General features: G+C 45.9%; 1 protein-coding gene and 1 non-coding gene across 2 annotated transcripts in view; one reads left to right on the forward strand and one right to left on the reverse strand.

Moving 5' to 3' along the window:
• Positions 1 to 278: 278 nt before the first annotated feature.
• On the reverse strand, positions 279 to 350 carry Trnap-agg. Its single transcript has one exon. It is a non-coding gene; the product is annotated as a tRNA-Pro (tRNA).
• A 9,138-nt stretch (positions 351 to 9,488) lies between these two features.
• Positions 9,489 to 17,036, forward strand: part of Mpzl1 (myelin protein zero like 1) — a 44,103-nt gene continuing 36,555 nt past the window's right edge. Inside the window, 2 exon segments of the mRNA XM_028864381.2 lie at positions 9,489 to 9,689; positions 9,692 to 9,712. Coding sequence (XP_028720214.1) covers positions 9,623 to 9,689; positions 9,692 to 9,712 — 88 coding nt within the window. The 5' untranslated portion in view covers positions 9,489 to 9,622.

Consider the following 17,036-nt stretch of genomic DNA (forward strand, 5'->3'; position numbering starts at 1 on the left):
CGTAGCCCCGCTGGACGACAGAGCAGCCCAGGCGTGATGGCTTAAACCCGGCTGCAAACTACCGAGCACCCCCGGTCCCTGCGGTCGGAATAGGCGGGGAAGAACTCGGCTAGAAAACATTTAGGCTTCCACGTTATTACCTTTATCGGAACTTGAATGTAAAGTGTGCTGTTTTTTGTTTGTTTTGTTCGTTCGGTTTTGAAAGAGCAATTTTAAGTTTCTGATATATTTTGTGCATTTATTTACTTTTCAACAAAAAAGCTGAAGGTCACAAAAGAGGGCTCGTCCGGGATTTGAACCCGGGACCTCTCGCACCCTAAGCGAGAATCATACCCCTAGACCAACGAGCCGCCGTGTAGTAGTTTCTCCTGTCATCATAAAGGTCTATGAAAATATTTAGTCTGGCGCCCCCATGTGGTCATTCTTATATGATCACGTTTATAGCTTTCTGGTTTGTATTTTATATACTTAGTTTTTAATTTTCCGTTTTTTCTGTTTTGTTCTTTTTTTTTTTTTAATTAAGTGAGCCAGAAAATGCAACGATATCACTACTAGTGTAATACTGACCTATTGTTTTGAAAACCCGATTCTGTCTTTGTGGCTAATAATCTACATGTGACAGTGTCCAAGGGGCAAATGCCACTTACTGAGTTTTCAATGTTGCGTCGCAGTATTTCACATTGCCTGTTTTGGTGAAATCGTCCATTTCTTGCCATGACATATTTTAAAGTACTGCTCTTCAGATCCCCACCTTTCCATCCTTGAACTTTTGCTTGAGACTGGTTTTTTATTTGTTTTTGTTTTTTGTTTTTTTGTGCGTGTTGTTTTTTTTTTTCCTAGCTAGAAAAGCTGTTAATTTATTTATTTATTTATTTTTTATAAATTCCAGATTCCAACTTTCCTGGCCGTGGAAGGATCCTTTAATATACCGAAGCCAATATTTTTCTTGAACATGGTCTCACTACACATCTTTGAGTAGCCTGGAACTCGCTTTGTAGACCAGGCTGGCCTCGAACTCACAGAACCCCACCTACTTCTGCCTTCCCAACTGCTGTGTTTTTTTAATTTAATTTATTTAAAAGCATGTATCACAGCAGGCCTAAATTGCAATCTTGCCTCCCATAATTTCTTGGGGCCAAAACACCCAATACTAATTCTTAATTCTATTGTTTAATTGGCAACTAATTATGTAATTGTGGCCTGATTGTCCATTATCCTTACTTAGACAAAGAAATCACAGCTCACGTTTTCTTCAGCAGCATACACCATACACTAAAATTAAAACCGTACAGAGAAAAATAGCATGGCCCCTGTGTTCCATATTTAAAAAAAAAAATCACAGCTTCTTAACTATATTAAATCTTTAAATACTTCCTTCAAGGGTAATATTCAGTAATTCTGAATGACCACAGTTTCTGGACCCTGACGTCTCACCTTCTTTTTCTAGGGTTTGACACCGGAAAATTACAGCGTTGGTATTCTAACATGCAGTTTCTGCCCCTTTGTTTTATTTGAAACTGTCCTAGCTCAAGTCTTTAATTCTTAGACCTCGAGGCAAAAATGGTGAGGATGCTCTTTAAAATATTAGTGAGTTCTGGATGCCAAGAAAGTTTATTCATGAAAGTCTAACTGGGAAAAAATGTGCCCCAGACACCAAAGAAGTCTACTTCCTAAATGAAGCGGCAATTATTACTTACTAAAACAGTGTAATCCCTTCAGATTTTTAAAGGCACCGGTCTCCACAAATGAAGAGTCTATACTGTCCTTTTCTGCCTGAATTCACTGTAGCTAACACACTGATCTTCTCCTCTGCAGGGTAGCACACTGAAACTCAGAACGCCCTCAAACCTTTAGCAGCTGCCCTGGCTTGCCTGGTCTCCTGAGTACTGGGATTACAAGTGTGAGCCACTGTGACCGGCTAAGGAGTGGATCTTCTACTCTTTACACCCCAGATATTAGACTATCTTATTTATCTATCGTAACAGTGACGAAGGAAACCGATAATAATTAGACTCATAGGAGCGGCTGCCTTAGGATGGGAAGGCTTCCTGTCTCAGCAGAAGGAATGTGATGCTGGATAGCGTTTGTCAGTTGACACAAACCAGAGTCACCTAAGAAGAGGGACCCTCAGTTTAGAAACTGCCTTGATCAGACTGGCCATCTCAGGCCGTGGAAAGAGAAGGAGTCTCTGAAGACTGGTTGAAACAAGAATTCTAAGACATGGAATTTTTACTGGAAAGGTTGCCAACTAACTGAAGGCAATTTTTAAAAATTATATATATAATAGTACTTGATCTTAAAATATGTTATGTTGCCGGGTGGTTGTGGCACACACCTTTAATCCCAGCACTCAGGAGGCAGAGCCAGGTGGATCTCTGTGAGTTCGAGGCCAGCCTGGTCTACAGAGCTAGTCCAGGACAGGCAACAAAACTACACAGAGAAACCCTGTCTCAAAAAACAAAAAACAAAAAAGTGGACTTATTATTATTTGTGTGTGTGTGCACGCACACGTGCGCGCGCGCGCGCGTGTGTGTGATGTGCATGTGAGTTCAGGTACCCTCAGAGGCCTGAGGTGTTGGATCTGTCCTGGAGCTGGAGTTATGAGCTGTGTCCGGTGGCTACTGAGAGTCGAACTTGGATCCTATCTCTCAAGCCCATAACTTAATTCACAATAAAGATACTTTAACTTCCTGTATCTTGGTGATCTGTCAGCTGCCATGTCAATTACAATCCTGTCAGGAGCACCTCAGGAACCCCTGTGGTCTCTTTATCACCCTCTTTAGCCAGGGCCTGAGATGGCTCGGTATGTCAGGGGGCTTGCCACCAAGGCTGACAGTGTGAGTTCAATGCCCTGAACCCACCGAGTAGGAGAGAACCAACTCCCTAGGAGTTATCCTCTGACTTCCATGTGTGCCTCTCTGTGCACGAAAAATAAATGCATGTAACTTCTTTACAAAGTTAACTTCTTTGCAATCTCTGAAAGATAATAACCTCCAAAACAAACCCACATCTTATCTGTGACTATCTTCAAGACAATGAAGGGTGGCTCTCTTAGAGAAGCATGCCTGCGTCTTTCTTTCCCATCTCTGCTCTTGGTTTGGTGCTTAAACTCTGAGTTCCGATGTCTTTTCACAGACTCCAGCTCCTGCTTGTTCAGGCTCTTCTCGAAATCCCTTGCTGTGGTGAAGCCAGGGATCTTGTCTTACCTGAGTGAGATACAGGGTGCAGTGGGTGACAGCATGTGGCCATGCCTCTGTCCCTGTCACTATCCACACTTCTCTTTTAATAATGACCACTTCTCTGAGGACCTCATTACCCTTATTTCCCATAATTTTCTGTCTCTAGGCTCAGAAGAAACAAAAACCGTAATTTCCAGCTTTTTGAACTTCTGGATAGAGCTATTTTAATTAAGGCATTCTTTCTACAGGACTGTTAATGAAACTAATTTTGCACAGGTGAACTTTTCTCAGGGTAGCCTGGTGTCTTAGTTACCTTTCTATTGCTTTGAAGAGACACCATGACCAAGGCAACTTATGGAAGAAAGAGTTTATTGGGGCTCACGGTTCCAAAGGTTTGGGGAGCATGGTGGTAGGCAGGCAAGCATGGCCCTGTACACAGCAGTAGCTGAGAGCTCACATCTGATCGACAAGCACAAGGGAGGGAGGGGAGGGGGGGGAGAGAGGGAGAGGGAGAGAGAGAGAGAGAGAGAGAGAGAACTAACTGGGAATAGCAAGAGCTTTTGAAGCCTCAAGGCCCATCCCTAGTGACACACTTCCTTAAATAAGGCCACACCTCCTAATCCTTCCCAAACAGTTCTACCAAGTTTTCAAATATATGAGCCTATTGGGGGCCATTCTCATTCCACCACAACTCTGTTTCATTTTTTTTTTAATTTTTGGTTTTTCAAGACAGGCTTTCTCTGTGTAACAGCCCTGGCTGTCCTGGAACTTACTCTGTAGACCAGGCTGGCCTCAAACTCACAGATATCTGCCTGCCTCTGCCTCCTAAGTACTGGAATTATAGGCATGTGACACCACCATCCAGCAGATTCATAATTTAAAAAGAAATATTTATATTTATTTTTTTAGTATGTACATTTGATGTCTTGAAAGAAAATGGCCCCCAAAAGGAATGGCGCTGTTAGGTGTGGCCTTGTTGGAGAAAGTGTGCCACTGTGGAGGCAGGCTTTGTATGTAGAGATGTATGCTCAAGCCGCATCCAGTGTCTCAGACCACTTCCTCTTGCCTGCCAATGAAAATACAGGACTCTCAGCTCCAGCACTATGTCTGCCCGGACATTCCCATGCCCCACCATGACAATAATGGACTAAACCTCTGAAACTGTAAGCCACTTCATTAAATGTTTTCTTTTATAAGAATTGCTGTGGTCATGGTGTCTCTTCACAGCAATAGGAACCCTAATTAAGACAGTGCACTATAGTGCTTGTGTGGAGGTCACAGGACAGTTTGTAGGAGTTTATCATCTTCTTCTGCCATGTCAGTTCCAGGAACTGACGTCAAGTCATCAGGCTTGGTGACAAGTCTCTTTACTGGATGATCCATCCCACAGGTCCTTGGACTCATCTTTGGGTCTAATTGTTGGCCATCCATTCAGAGTTCAGAACATTTTTCTTCCCCCCCCCTGCCCCACAAATTACAGTATTTCATTTTCTTGTGGTAATATTTTATTTTTAGTTTGAATAATTTTATTTTTAGACAACATACATGTCATGGTTTTCATGTATACATGTATTACACACTATAATATAAATACTACTCTAAATAAATCACAGTCAAAAGTAAAGGAGAGCTCAAGATGGCATTAGTCTCATCCGTCTTGGGTTCTGGTGTTGTATGGATGACAAGCGTCATCCAGTTATGGCGACAGGCAATCGAGCCAATATAATTGCTCAGTTTGTTAGCATGTTTCATTTCTAAACCACCCTTAAAGAAAACCCTGTCTGGAGTCACGCAGTCCAGAACAGCAACCGAGCCATTCGGATTCATGGTTTTATCCATAAAAAACTAGTAGTTATTGGAATTTACCGGGATGTGCTTGATTTGTTCTGCGCCCAGGTCACAAAGGGCTTGGCTTGTTCTTGCTTTGGGCTTTCAAGTTTTCCTTTGAGGGAATTAACAGCATCTTGGGTGTACTTGTTATAGGCCTTTGGTCTCTTTTGTGAAGTCAGTTTCCTGTCAGTGATGGGTCACCGGTCATTTGTAGCACGAATCTTAAAAGTTCTTATTAATAAAATCAAATCCAGGGCCAGTTATTGGGGTGAAATGCTGGAAGGTCAGAGAGACAGAACAAGCCACAGCTAACCTAACCTGGCCAACTTCTCAGCTGGTCTTGTTTCCTCAGACAGGAAGCTTCTGTGTCCTCATACCAATGGCTCTCAGCTGAACTGCTGCTCAAAAGCCTGAAGCTTAACAGCCAAATGCTTAACCAGCCAAATGCTTAACCGGCCAAATGCTTCTAGTTTCTGGTCCTCACGCCTTATATACCTTTCTGCTTTCTACCATCAATCACTCCCTGGGATTAAAGGCGTGAGTCACCATGGTCATTATTTTGCTTTTGGTACCTTTGCCCTCTGAGCTTTGTCGGAAGCATTTCCACCAGTGAGTGAATCATCGATGGTATTACGCTCTATCCGCTCTATCCGACTGACCATCTAGTCATCCACCTTGAGGCATAGCCTGGCTGAAATTTCCTGGATTGTGGCGACGTTAGACACCAGGTCTTGGTGGATGATGGAGATGGTGGCTGTGCCCTGAGGTGCTCACCTAAAGGAAGTAGCTGGCTGAAACTGATCTTAAAGACAAGATTGACAGCCTAGAAATGAGAACTCTTTTTCTTGATTGCATTTTCTACTTGATTTATAGGATATTGTGTGGTGGTATTGTGTTCCCCAAAATATTGTGCATCCTAATAAACTTATCTGGGGTCAGAGAACAGGACAGCTACAATATTAAACATAGAGGTTAGGCAGTGGTAGCACATGCCTTTAATCCTAGCATTCCAGAGGCAGAAATCTCTCTGGATCTCTGTGAGTTCAAGGCCACTTTGGAAACAGCCAGGCATGGTGACACATGCCTTTAATCCCAGAAAGCAAGCCTTTAATCCCAGGGAGTGATGGCAGATAGCAGAAAGGCATATAAGGTGTGAAAACCAGGAACTAGAAGCATTTGGCTGATTAAGCATTTAGGCTTAGGAGCAGCACAGTTCAGATGAGAGGCATCCAGTCTGAGGACACAGGATCAGCTGAGGAATTGGCAAGGTGAGGTAGCTGTGGCTTGTTCTGCTTCTCTGATCTTCCAGCATACATCTCAATACCTGGTCCAGGTTTGTTTTTATTAATAAGAACATTTAAGATTCCTGCTACAATATTGTGTCAATCTTTTTTCTGAACCACTTCTCAAATGCTGCCTTCCTCTCTACCTCCATGTGATACCTTATGTCATGTGCTTGTGCATGTACATGCTTTCTCATTCCTCCCCCCCCCACCCCTTTTTAAGACAGGGTCTCACTGTGTAATCCCGGCTGACATGGAACTCACTATGTAGAGCAGGCAGGCCTCAAACTCGCAAAGACCTGTTGTGGAATATTTAACTATGCAAAGATGTGTTACATTTGTTTATGCTGTGGACTATTACTTTAACTATGTAAAGGTGTGTTACATTTGTTTCTGCTGCATTTGTTTAACATGTAAGGGTGTGTTACATAGTTTATGCTGTATTTGTTTAACTATGCAAAGATGTGTTGCATTTGTTTCACCTTGCCTGCCTAAGGCACCTGATGGTCTAATAAAAAGCTGAATGGTCAATAGCTAGGCAGGAGGGAGGTGAGGCTGGTGGGCAGAGAGAATAAATAGGAGGAAGAATCTAGGAAAAGAACAAGAGAACAAGGAGAAAGAGAGGGATACACCCAGGGCCAGCCAGCCAGGCAGCTGCCAGACAGACAGACACAGAAGAAACAGGAAAAGTAGGATATACAGAAAGAAAAGGTAGATAAAGAGAAACAGGTTAAGTCAAAAGAGCTAGCCAGAAATGAGCCTAAGCTAGGCTGAGCATTCATAACTAATAAGAAACCTCCATGTCATGATTTGGGAGCTGGTTGGTGGCCCAAATGAAAAAGCTTTACAAAGAACACCTGCCTCTACCGCCTGAGTTACAGGTGAGTGCTCCCCTTCCCCAGCATAGTTGATTAAAGGTGAGTGCTCCCCTTCCCCAGCATAGGATTAAAGGTGAGTGCTCCCCTCCCCCAGCATAGTTGATTAAAGGTGAGTGCTCCCCTTCCCCAGCATAGTTGATTAAAGGTGAGTGCTCCCCTCCCCCAGCATGGTTGATTAAAGGTGAGTGCTCCCCTCCCCCAGCATAGGGAGCCCTCTTCTGTACGGATCAGACTTCGTCACTCTCTACTGAACAACTTAGGGCTCTTCAAAATCTCACCACTACACACCCTCTTGGCATCCTTTCCTTTTTCTCTCCCTCGAAACTGGAAGCTGTTGCACACCTGATACACACTTTTCTGTCCTCTGGCTTTGCTTTTCCTATTCTGTTTTCATGTTATTTTTTGAGACAGTCTCACAGTGTCATCTACACTGTGGCTCAGGCTGGCTTAAAACTCACGATCAGCCCAGGCTGGCTTCAAACTTGAAAAATCGTTCTTTCTCAGACCCATTCTTCACAGCTTGCCCTTTCTATTTCTCTAGTGAACTTTTATTCATGAAAAGTCTACCTCAAATATACCTTCCATAAATCCTTCCCAGAGTCCTCTTGGCCCAGAGGTTCTGTATTGAAGTACATGACAATCTGACAATCTGTGTTGCTTTAGCGCGTGCGCATGTCTTTGAAAGCCACTGTTCCCGTTAGCCTCGGGTGTCGGTTTTACTAGCCTTTCTCAAGACTTGCTTTGAGGTGAATGTGGTGGCACATGCCTCCAATCCCAGCATTCAGGACCTTTAATTCCAGCATGCAGGAAGCAGAGGCAGGCAGATCTCTGTGTTAGAGGCCAACCTGGACTACAAAGCAAGATCCAGGTCAGCAAAGACTACACAGAGAGACCCTGCCTCAAAGAAACAACAACAGATCCCCCAAGAATTGTTTTTAAAAAATGAGTATCAGTTTGTCTACACTACCAGACACTTGAGAGTGCTTGAGAGTGAATCTAGGGCTGTGCATCTACAGTTCAATTAACACGGACACCTATTGGAAGAACTTGCTGACAGACAGAAAAGGCAAAACGGCTGTGGTGTGCTTTCCTGGTTTTCTCTGGTTGCCTGGTAATTAGGAATTTGCTCTACTACACGGCTATGGGGTTAGACCAGCAAAGACCTCAGGAAGACGCTGTGAAGACTGGCTTTCGATGCTGGTGCCCGCCTTTGGCAGGCAGATCTCTGGGGGTTCGGGAGGCCAGCCTGGTCTACACAGCGGGCTCCAGGACAGCCAAGGCTACACAGAGAAAGCCTGTGGGGAGGGGCCCGGGTGGGGGGACGACGACAAAAAAAACAAAACAAAAAACAAACAAAAAACTGGCTTTCGACAAAACCCCGAAATGAGAGGTTGCAGTGTGGCCGCTTGCACCATCTAAAACTCGTTTTCCATCCCCACTCTTGGATTTTCCTGTTCTTCCCTCACTCTCATGTGTTTTGTGTTCTGGTCCCTCCATTTTCCCCCTTGGAAGGCCATTCTCAGAATCCTCCCACTCTTCAGGATGTGTTGGGCAGCTAGATTGCAGCAGGCAGTGTTCTGGACGAAGGAAGTTCAGAATTTAGGTGAGGAACGTCCTAACTTTTTCTTGTACCGGCAGAGGGACATTGGTATGCTAAACAAACAGTCCGTTCAATCACTGGTGATCTAGGTGGCAGGAAAGAGTTCCAATAGCCATTCCTTTCCAGTCCTTTGAAAACCCAAAGAGGGGCAGCTCAGAGGTTAGGGCAAAGTGGAGACTTCTCAGATGGCAACACCAACGATCCAGTTCAGGCAAAGACAGACCCTGGGCAAAGGGCACAGGGCTAGGGGACCCTTTACTGTCTGGACCACTGAGTGTTAAGTCTCTTCCTCACCTCCCGCTTCCCTCCCGACCCCCTCCCCCACCCAGGAGTAACCGAGCAGATCCTCGTCCGAGATGGGATCAGGACTTGGAACCTACCACGGGGAGGAAAACGAAGAGAACTGGGGGGGCTGGCCCCCAAGCGAGGAGGGCAGACCCTGGCGGCGGGGGGCCGGAGGGCAGCCCCAGGGCCAGCCACGCAGGCAGGCTCCGCGCTGGGCCGCGGCGGAGGCACGGAACGCGGGTACGCCGCGGCGGACCCACCAAGGGTGGGACCCCGGGGGCGGGGCCTTGCTCGAGGAGGGGGCTGGCGGGCTCTCGAGGTGTCCAATGGTGTCCTTCGCGGCTTGCCGGTCGACCAATGAGCGGGCAGTGGGGCGGGCCCAGGGGGCTGGGGCTGGGCGGTGGGCTGGCGGGTTGACCACTGGGGCCGGGAGCGGGGAGCCGTGGCGTGGAGCGGTGGTCCTCGCGCTCGCAGCCGGGGACCCGGAGCTGTGTTGGGGCGGGGGGTCTGAGGCAGAGCGAGCCGAGCGCTGCGGGGACCCGGGCCGAACGGAGCGGCGGGAGCAGGATGGCAGAGGCCGTCGGAGCCGTGGCTCTGACGGTAGTCCCGGCCCGCCGGCGCTGGCTGTGGTCGGTGTGGCCGCGATGCTCGGGCTGTGTGAGTGATGCGGGGCCGGGCCGGGGCCGGGAGGGGGCTCCGCGGCCGTGCGCGCGCGCTCGGGGCGCCGCGGAGGGGAGGGGGCGCGGTCTGCGCGCTCTGGGGCCCGGGCACGCCGCCCGGGGAGCGCGGCCGGGAGCCGAGGAACCTCTTTTCTTTGGATCCCTGAACGTGGAGGAGGAGGGGGCTCCCTGCCTTGCAGCTTCCCCGAGGGGGGGGGAGGGCAGTCCCCGGAGGCCACTCACGCCCAGTCCCCTGCCGTCGGCCTCCTGGTGACTCTGGGTCTCCCGAGGCCTCCTGGGAATCCGACTCTGGAATAGGATTCTCCACCTTTGGGAGATGGCGGAAGGTTGCAGGATTTTTTTCATCTGTGGGGCCTTTGTTGGTTTATTTCCTTGTTTAAGCCAGTGTTTTTCTTTTACCTGGTAAGATCCTTTCCTAAGCTCCGTGATAGAGAGAACTGAGGATCTCATTTGTCTCACCTCTGGGGTCTGCAAACCATAGAGAAGAAATTTATGTTAGTTTCTGGACTAGAATGCAAAACCTTAAACGAATTTCTTTGAATTCGTATTAATGCCAAACATGGGCACCATAATTCGGCAAGACGTTGAACATTTACAAAGCTTACTTTTACTTTGATTTAAATACCCCCCTCCCCACCGGCCCTTACCAAATAACCAGACTCAAGGTTTTGATAAAGGGCTCCGGCTCAGTTTATGTGAATTGGATGAGTTGTTTTATGGGCGTCTGAAGTAGTGTCTGCCTCAGGACTTTTTTGTCTGTGTGTGTTGTTCAAAGCAAAGCACTTGTTTCTGCCTCAGAATTCGGTTAAGTAGTGGTTACAGAGAGGGCCAACTGCTAAGAAAACACGGAGGGGCCCCCCCCCCCTTTTTTGTTTTGCAAAATGTAATTTGTTCAATGTCCATTACTCAGTTTCTTTCGTGTAAGAGTTCCTAAGGTAACTAGTCTCTGAAATGTAGGTGAGATTCCGTTGGATTACCAACTTTCATTTAACCTGGTTGTTAATAGTAAAAATGGACAAAAAAGTTCACTGTGTATGTATTAGATGGGATCTGTTCTGTGTTTTCCTGTTTCTTTCAAGGAAAAAGAAAAGGTGTGTTTTATTATTTATTTATTTTTGTATTGCTGTTGGTTGTATTTGTGATTAAGCAAAGGAGCACAGAATAGACCCAAACTCCATTTTCTCAGAATCTTGTGGGCTGAATTGTGTGATATCGGATTGCTGTTGAAGGCAGGGCAGTCAAAATGGTCTTTAGGGTGTTAAAAAGCAGCAGAAGCAGGAACATTGATATTATGAGTGAAACGTCACCTCCTCTCCTATAAAATAAACCAGTCTTTTTTAGAAGCCAGGTATGGTGCTCACACCTAAAATCCCAACACTTGAGGGGCAGGAGACAGGAGGATTACTGTGAGTTCCAGGTCAGTCTGGGCTGATTTGAGAGTACTATACGTAAGGGTTCATCTTTTCCAAAAAGTTCTTTTGAGACAACGTCTTAATGTTATTTCAGGCTGGCTTTGAATTTAGTATCTTCCTGTCTCAGCCTCCCAAGTGCTAGATTAAAGGTGTATACCACACCCAACTTTGATGGTTTTGAGATTACTTTTCACCATGTTACCTGGACTGGCCTTCAACTCCAGTGATCAAGCTACCCCACCTCAGCCTCCAGGCTCTCGGGACTACAGGAACACGCCATTGTAGCCATCCAGAACAGCCTCTCAAATTCTGTTCAGTTACTTAGCAAGTATCTGTCTAAGTACTTCTTAGGCATTAAGTACTTGAAAGTCTTATGGAACTTGGGGTTACAATCTTTGCTGTAAGATGCCAGGTTATTGAGAAGTCAAAACAGTCAAATCAATTAAAAAAAAAAATTAGAAAGTGGAGTCAATGTGGCCACTTTGGAAAGATCAGAGATCCAATGACCCAACTCCAGCCCATCCTCAGGGCCCTGAAAAGTTTAAAGTTTAAATAGAGGGCTAGAGGTAAATGCAAGTCTAAGCGGCCAGGTCAGGGTGTGGGTTCACCCACCGTTGACCCATCATTATCTGGGCTTTAGTCTCTCCAGCAAGGTGGTCCAACAACTTGTTAGTGTTGCAAGATGCTGACAGTTACATTGTAGGCAAGGAGATACAGCCTTGAAACGTGACTGGGTTCTTTTCCGGACTGAAGTTTGTGGAGGCCTACCGTTTAGAAAGTAGATTAAACTCTACAAACAACCAGTGTTGTCTGTTCGGAGGTAATGTTTCTTGTATCAAAACTCACAGTCCCAGCCTCTCTTCTCCTCCCCTTTCCCCCTTAGCAATCACATCTGTACTGTATGTCTACACTTTTTAGACTAACGGTAAATGGGAAGAACACTGGGCTGAGAAGTAAAGAGTACACAAATGCGCATGCGCACAGCCAGCACGCATGCCTGCTGGGAGCACGGTCACAGAGTGATATGTTTACAGACCTGCTGACCCCATTACGCACTCATTTACATCGCTCGGGTTTGCGTTCTTTCTACTGTTTAGAGATGGGAATTATTTTTTCATGTTTATTCTTTCCTGGCTTCCCCACTAAGGATGATATAAATAACCACCGAGGCTGTAGTAAGAAAAGCTAGGAAAGACCAGTTACTAGATACTGATGATGAACTGATTTACTTAGGGTCCTGCTTGTCCCGCCTGTTTGTTTCCCAAGCATGACGCCACTTGCTACTTGAAACAGGACGACCTGGAGGAATAGCCGAAACAGTGGCTAGTTCCCTACAACAACCTGCTAACTGCCAGGATGCTTCTGTAAAATCTTGCCTTTTAGAGTATTAAATGAGAATGCAAACTGGACCCGGGATCGAAGCCTTCCAGGAATTATCCTGGCTTCGGTCCACCGCTGACATCTCCTCTCTCCCACTCTCACTGGTGGAGAGTGCTTTCTTCAGAAAGATTCCCACAGCAAGGTCTAGGAAAGGGCCTGGGCCACTTTGGCAGTGTCCTAGGAGTTCAGTAGACTCCTAGGACTGAGTGCATTCATGGGATGGCAGAGTTGGCATGGCTTATTTTGCAAGTTGAAGTTTGTGATCTGAAAGGTTTAAGTGGAGGAGCTTTTGCATTTTTAATCTTTTATTTATTTATATATATTTGTTTGAGACAGGGTCTCATGCTACATATAGCCCAGGCTGGCTTCAGAGTCACTGTGTAGCTCAGCCTGGCCTTGAACTCACAGTAATCCTCCTGTGTTGGCCTCCCAAGTGTTGGATTATTGGTATGAGCTACCACATTTGACTTGAATTTTAAAGTCATAGTTAAAGCTCTCTAAAATTGTAAGGTACGGAAATGGTTTACCTTAAACAAAACGTTGAAAACGCTCCCAGTATGTTCCTTCTTCCCTATAAAATGTCAGCCTCCCTGACACTCCAGCAAGCCCCCGAGGAATCCAGTCAGAGCCCTTCTGCTGTTCCTTTCCTCCAACTTAACCTTTTGTAGTCTCGCTCCGTGCACTCACCTGGATGACCCTCACCTACAGGAAGTCCCTGTTTCTCTGAGGTCCTGCACACCCTCAGGCTGTTGTTTCCTCCTAGTCTGGCCTTCTCTCCTCCCCTCCCCTTCTTTTGTCTCTGGCTGTCACCCTGAGCAGAAAGCATACCATCTTCAGAATGTCACCCTCCTCCTCAGTGCCGGCTTCTAAGCCCACACTGCAAGTTGCTGGAGCTCATCAAACCATGGTCTTGCCCCCCCACACCGCACCCCCCTTCAGTGCATTAGTCACTTCCTGGCTGCTTCTCTCCCTCTCCAGCTATCCACAGCCCATTGTTGGAATCGTTTCCTGGCAAACATTCTTCCTTCCCAGTCCTTCTGGCCCTTCCTTGTATGCACCTGGCAGTCCCTCAAGTCTGGGAGACCTCTACCGCTGCCTCGTGTCTGCCCTTGCCTCGGCTGCTGTATCCGTCTCCCCCGACCCCCCCCCTTCAGATCTTTTCCTGCTTTACAGTACAGACATGCTGCAGAGTTTGGCTTGCTAAGAAACCTGACTTTGGCTTCATAGTGTCTGCACTCCATTTAATAGTTCAATCTTGTCATGTGGAGGTTTGGGAATTTGACTTTACATTTCGAGTCTTTTACTCCCCTTTAGCCTTTTCTTCCGATTCTTCTCTTCAGCCTCTAGTTTTGGGTACTTTGTTTCCAACCCTTTCCTCTGGTCTGTGCTCACTCCAGCAGCAGAGCCTCCTGGTCATGGAGGATCAACCGTGAATTCCGTCCTGGTGAATGGAGCTCCCACAAGCTAGCATGCTGAGAAGAGGAGCTGGACAGTCTCAACTGCTGCTGGCCAAGACCGCTGCAGGGGGTGCAGGGGGCTGCCGTGCAAACCGTGACCTGTTTGTGGCACAATATGGCTGTACAGGCGTGTAGCTAGGCCAGTGGTTCTCAGCCTTCTTTTGTTTGTTTGTTTTTTTGTTTTTGTTTTTGTTTTTGAAGACAGAGTTTCTCTGTGTAGTTTTGGTGCCTGTCCTGGAACTCACTCTAGGCCAAGCTGGCCTCGAACTCACTGAGATCCACCTGCCTCTGCCTCCTGAGTGCTGGGATTAAAGGTGTACACCACCACCGCCCGGCCTGGTTCTCAACTTTCTAATTAATGCTGTGACCCCTTAGTACAATTTCTCATGCTGTGGTGACCCCCAACCATAAAATTATTTTTGTTGTTACTTCATAGCTGTGATTTTGCTACTGTTAAGAATCGTAATGTTAAATATCTGATATGCAGGATATCGATATGTAATCCCTATGAAAGGACCGTTCAACACACAAAGGGTGACCCACATGTTGAGAACCACTGAACTTGGGGGGTGGGGCGCGGTGTCACACAAGGCCCGAACTCACAAAAGCCCCAGGGTAACTGAGGATGCCTAGGTCCTGTCATCGCTTAGAGACTATTTGGACAGATAAGAAATGCACATGAAGTGAGCGGGACCAAGGTTTTACACTCATTACTAATAATGGTAATTTTCCAGAGAAAAGAGAAACTAAATGCCTTTTATTCACTTTTTAAGTTAGTGTACAAAGTAGTGAGTTTCACCATAGCATTTCAACGCATATGTCACAAATGTTCGAATTCCTCCTCCTCCTCCCCTGCTATGTCTCTTGATAAACACTTTCCTTAGGGCATGAGCACTGTCCAATAGCAATGTACATAAGTGTTTTTGCAGCTGCTGACTTATCTGTCATAGTATATGGCTGGGTACCATTTTCAGCCCTTTGGAAACATTAATTCATTTTAGTCCTAAAATAACCTCATGAGGTGGGCACTCCACATTGTGTCTCCTGCATTTGAAACATGCAGGACCAGACGTGTTTCCATTTTTTTTTCTTAAATTTTGGAATATTTGCATATACATATACATACTGAGATATCTTGGGGGTAGACCAAGTCTGTGATGCAAATTTATTTGTTTAATAGACAGTATTTATAAGTAGCTTGAAGGTAATTTTATACAATATTTCTAATACATCTATGTTTTGGCATTTGTTTACTTTTGTTTTGTGAAGTAGGGTCTTGCTATGTCTCTCTGGCTGCCTTGAACTCACTTTGCAAAACTTGGTTCAGGAGCTGATGACATCACATTGCTTTGGGAGGGTATGAAAAAGTTCAAAACTCTTTGGAGCAGGGCCAGCTTTCTAAGGAGGTCCAGAAATAGCATAAGAGTAGGGAAAGTGGACTGCCCCATCCCCACCCTGTGTGTGTGTGTGTGTGTGTGTGTGTGTGTGTGTGTAGGTATAGGCCAGAGTGTGTGTGTGTGTGTGTGTGTGTGTGTGTGTGTGTGTGTGTGTATGTATAGGTATAGGCCAGAGGTCAACCTTGGGTACCATTCCTTGGGCACTGTCTAGAGCTTGGTTGTGTTTATTTAATTTTAAGATATGTATTTTTATTTTATGTGTGTATTTTTCCATCATGTACACAAATGTGCCATGCCTGTACAGTATTTGAGGAAGCCAGAAGAGGGCATCAGATTTCCTACAACTGGAGTTACAGACAGTTGTAAGCCTCCATGTGGGTGCTGGGACCTGAACCCTGACCCTCTTAACCACCGCCCCCCCCATCCCTTAATCCCCACCGGCGCTTTTGAGCTAAGGTCTCTCTGAGCTACAGCGCACCACAGGTGCAGCGGGCAGATATTTTCTCCTGTTAGGGGCACGCAAGTTTTTAATGTTTATTAAACCCAATTTGCTCATTGTATCTTTTATTGCTTCTGCTTTTGGTGTCTATGAAACAGTCCACTGACTAATAGAAGGCTGCAACAATGAACTCCAGTGTTTCCTTTAAGATTGTGCGTATAGTTTTACCTCTTATTTTTAAGCCTGATCTATTTGAGTTAAATTTTGTATGGGATATGTTACATTTTGCTTTTTTTTAAATTTAATAATCTGTCTTGGGGATCATTTTATACCAGCATTAAAGGACTTTCTGATTTGTTACTGGGCTAGGGAAATGGCTCAGCCAAGCCCCTGGCACTCAAGTGCAGTGACCTGGGGTCGACCTGCAGCTTCCTCATAAGAGTCAGTACTGAAGTGCCCAGGGGGAAGGGGAGCAGAAATGGGAGCATCTCTGGGCTCTGGCTAGCTGGCTTAGCTGAGTCTGGCAGGCTTCAGGTAAGGTGAGAGACCCTGTCTCAAAAATGATGTAAAGAGGATACCTTACATCAACCTGGCTTACACACACACACACACACACACACACACACACACACACACACACACGCACAGCACGCACTCGCACATCTTCCTTATTCTTTCTCATGATGCTATGGTACCCTCTTAGCCAAAACTTACTTAAACATTTCTCTTTGAGAATTCACAGGAGCATACAGTTTTGAAAATTATTTTTTTAATGCCATTGTGGCTTAGAAAGCTTCCCCAAAGGTTCTTGAGCCATCTCTCCTGGTAACATGATTCTTCTGTAAGAGACTGTTTACTATTTTGTATACTGGTCAAATAAGCATGGCGTCACACTTGGTGATTTGACGGGGTTGGTTGTTCTCTGGGCACTTCTTGAGAGGTCCCTGGTGAATGCTCATCTTTGGAGAGAATGACCCTGAGGGATTGAAAAAGGTTTCATTCCATTGGACATTTATATTGAGTCAGGAAGCAAAAGATACAGTATCTGAAAGTGACTGGGAAAGTCTTGGATAAATGAGGTGCCCTAAAGTGTCTATGTCACACAATTAACAATATGTGTTCTTTCACCCTAGGCTGTGTGGTGTCTCAGTGTATGTAACTCACAGAGAGCAATAAGCTACGCTTTGATCCATACAGCCAGCCAGTAGGTGGTAAA

Source organism: Peromyscus leucopus, chromosome 15 (genome assembly GCF_004664715.2).
Source record: "Peromyscus leucopus breed LL Stock chromosome 15, UCI_PerLeu_2.1, whole genome shotgun sequence".
NCBI lineage: Eukaryota > Metazoa > Chordata > Mammalia > Rodentia > Cricetidae > Peromyscus > Peromyscus leucopus.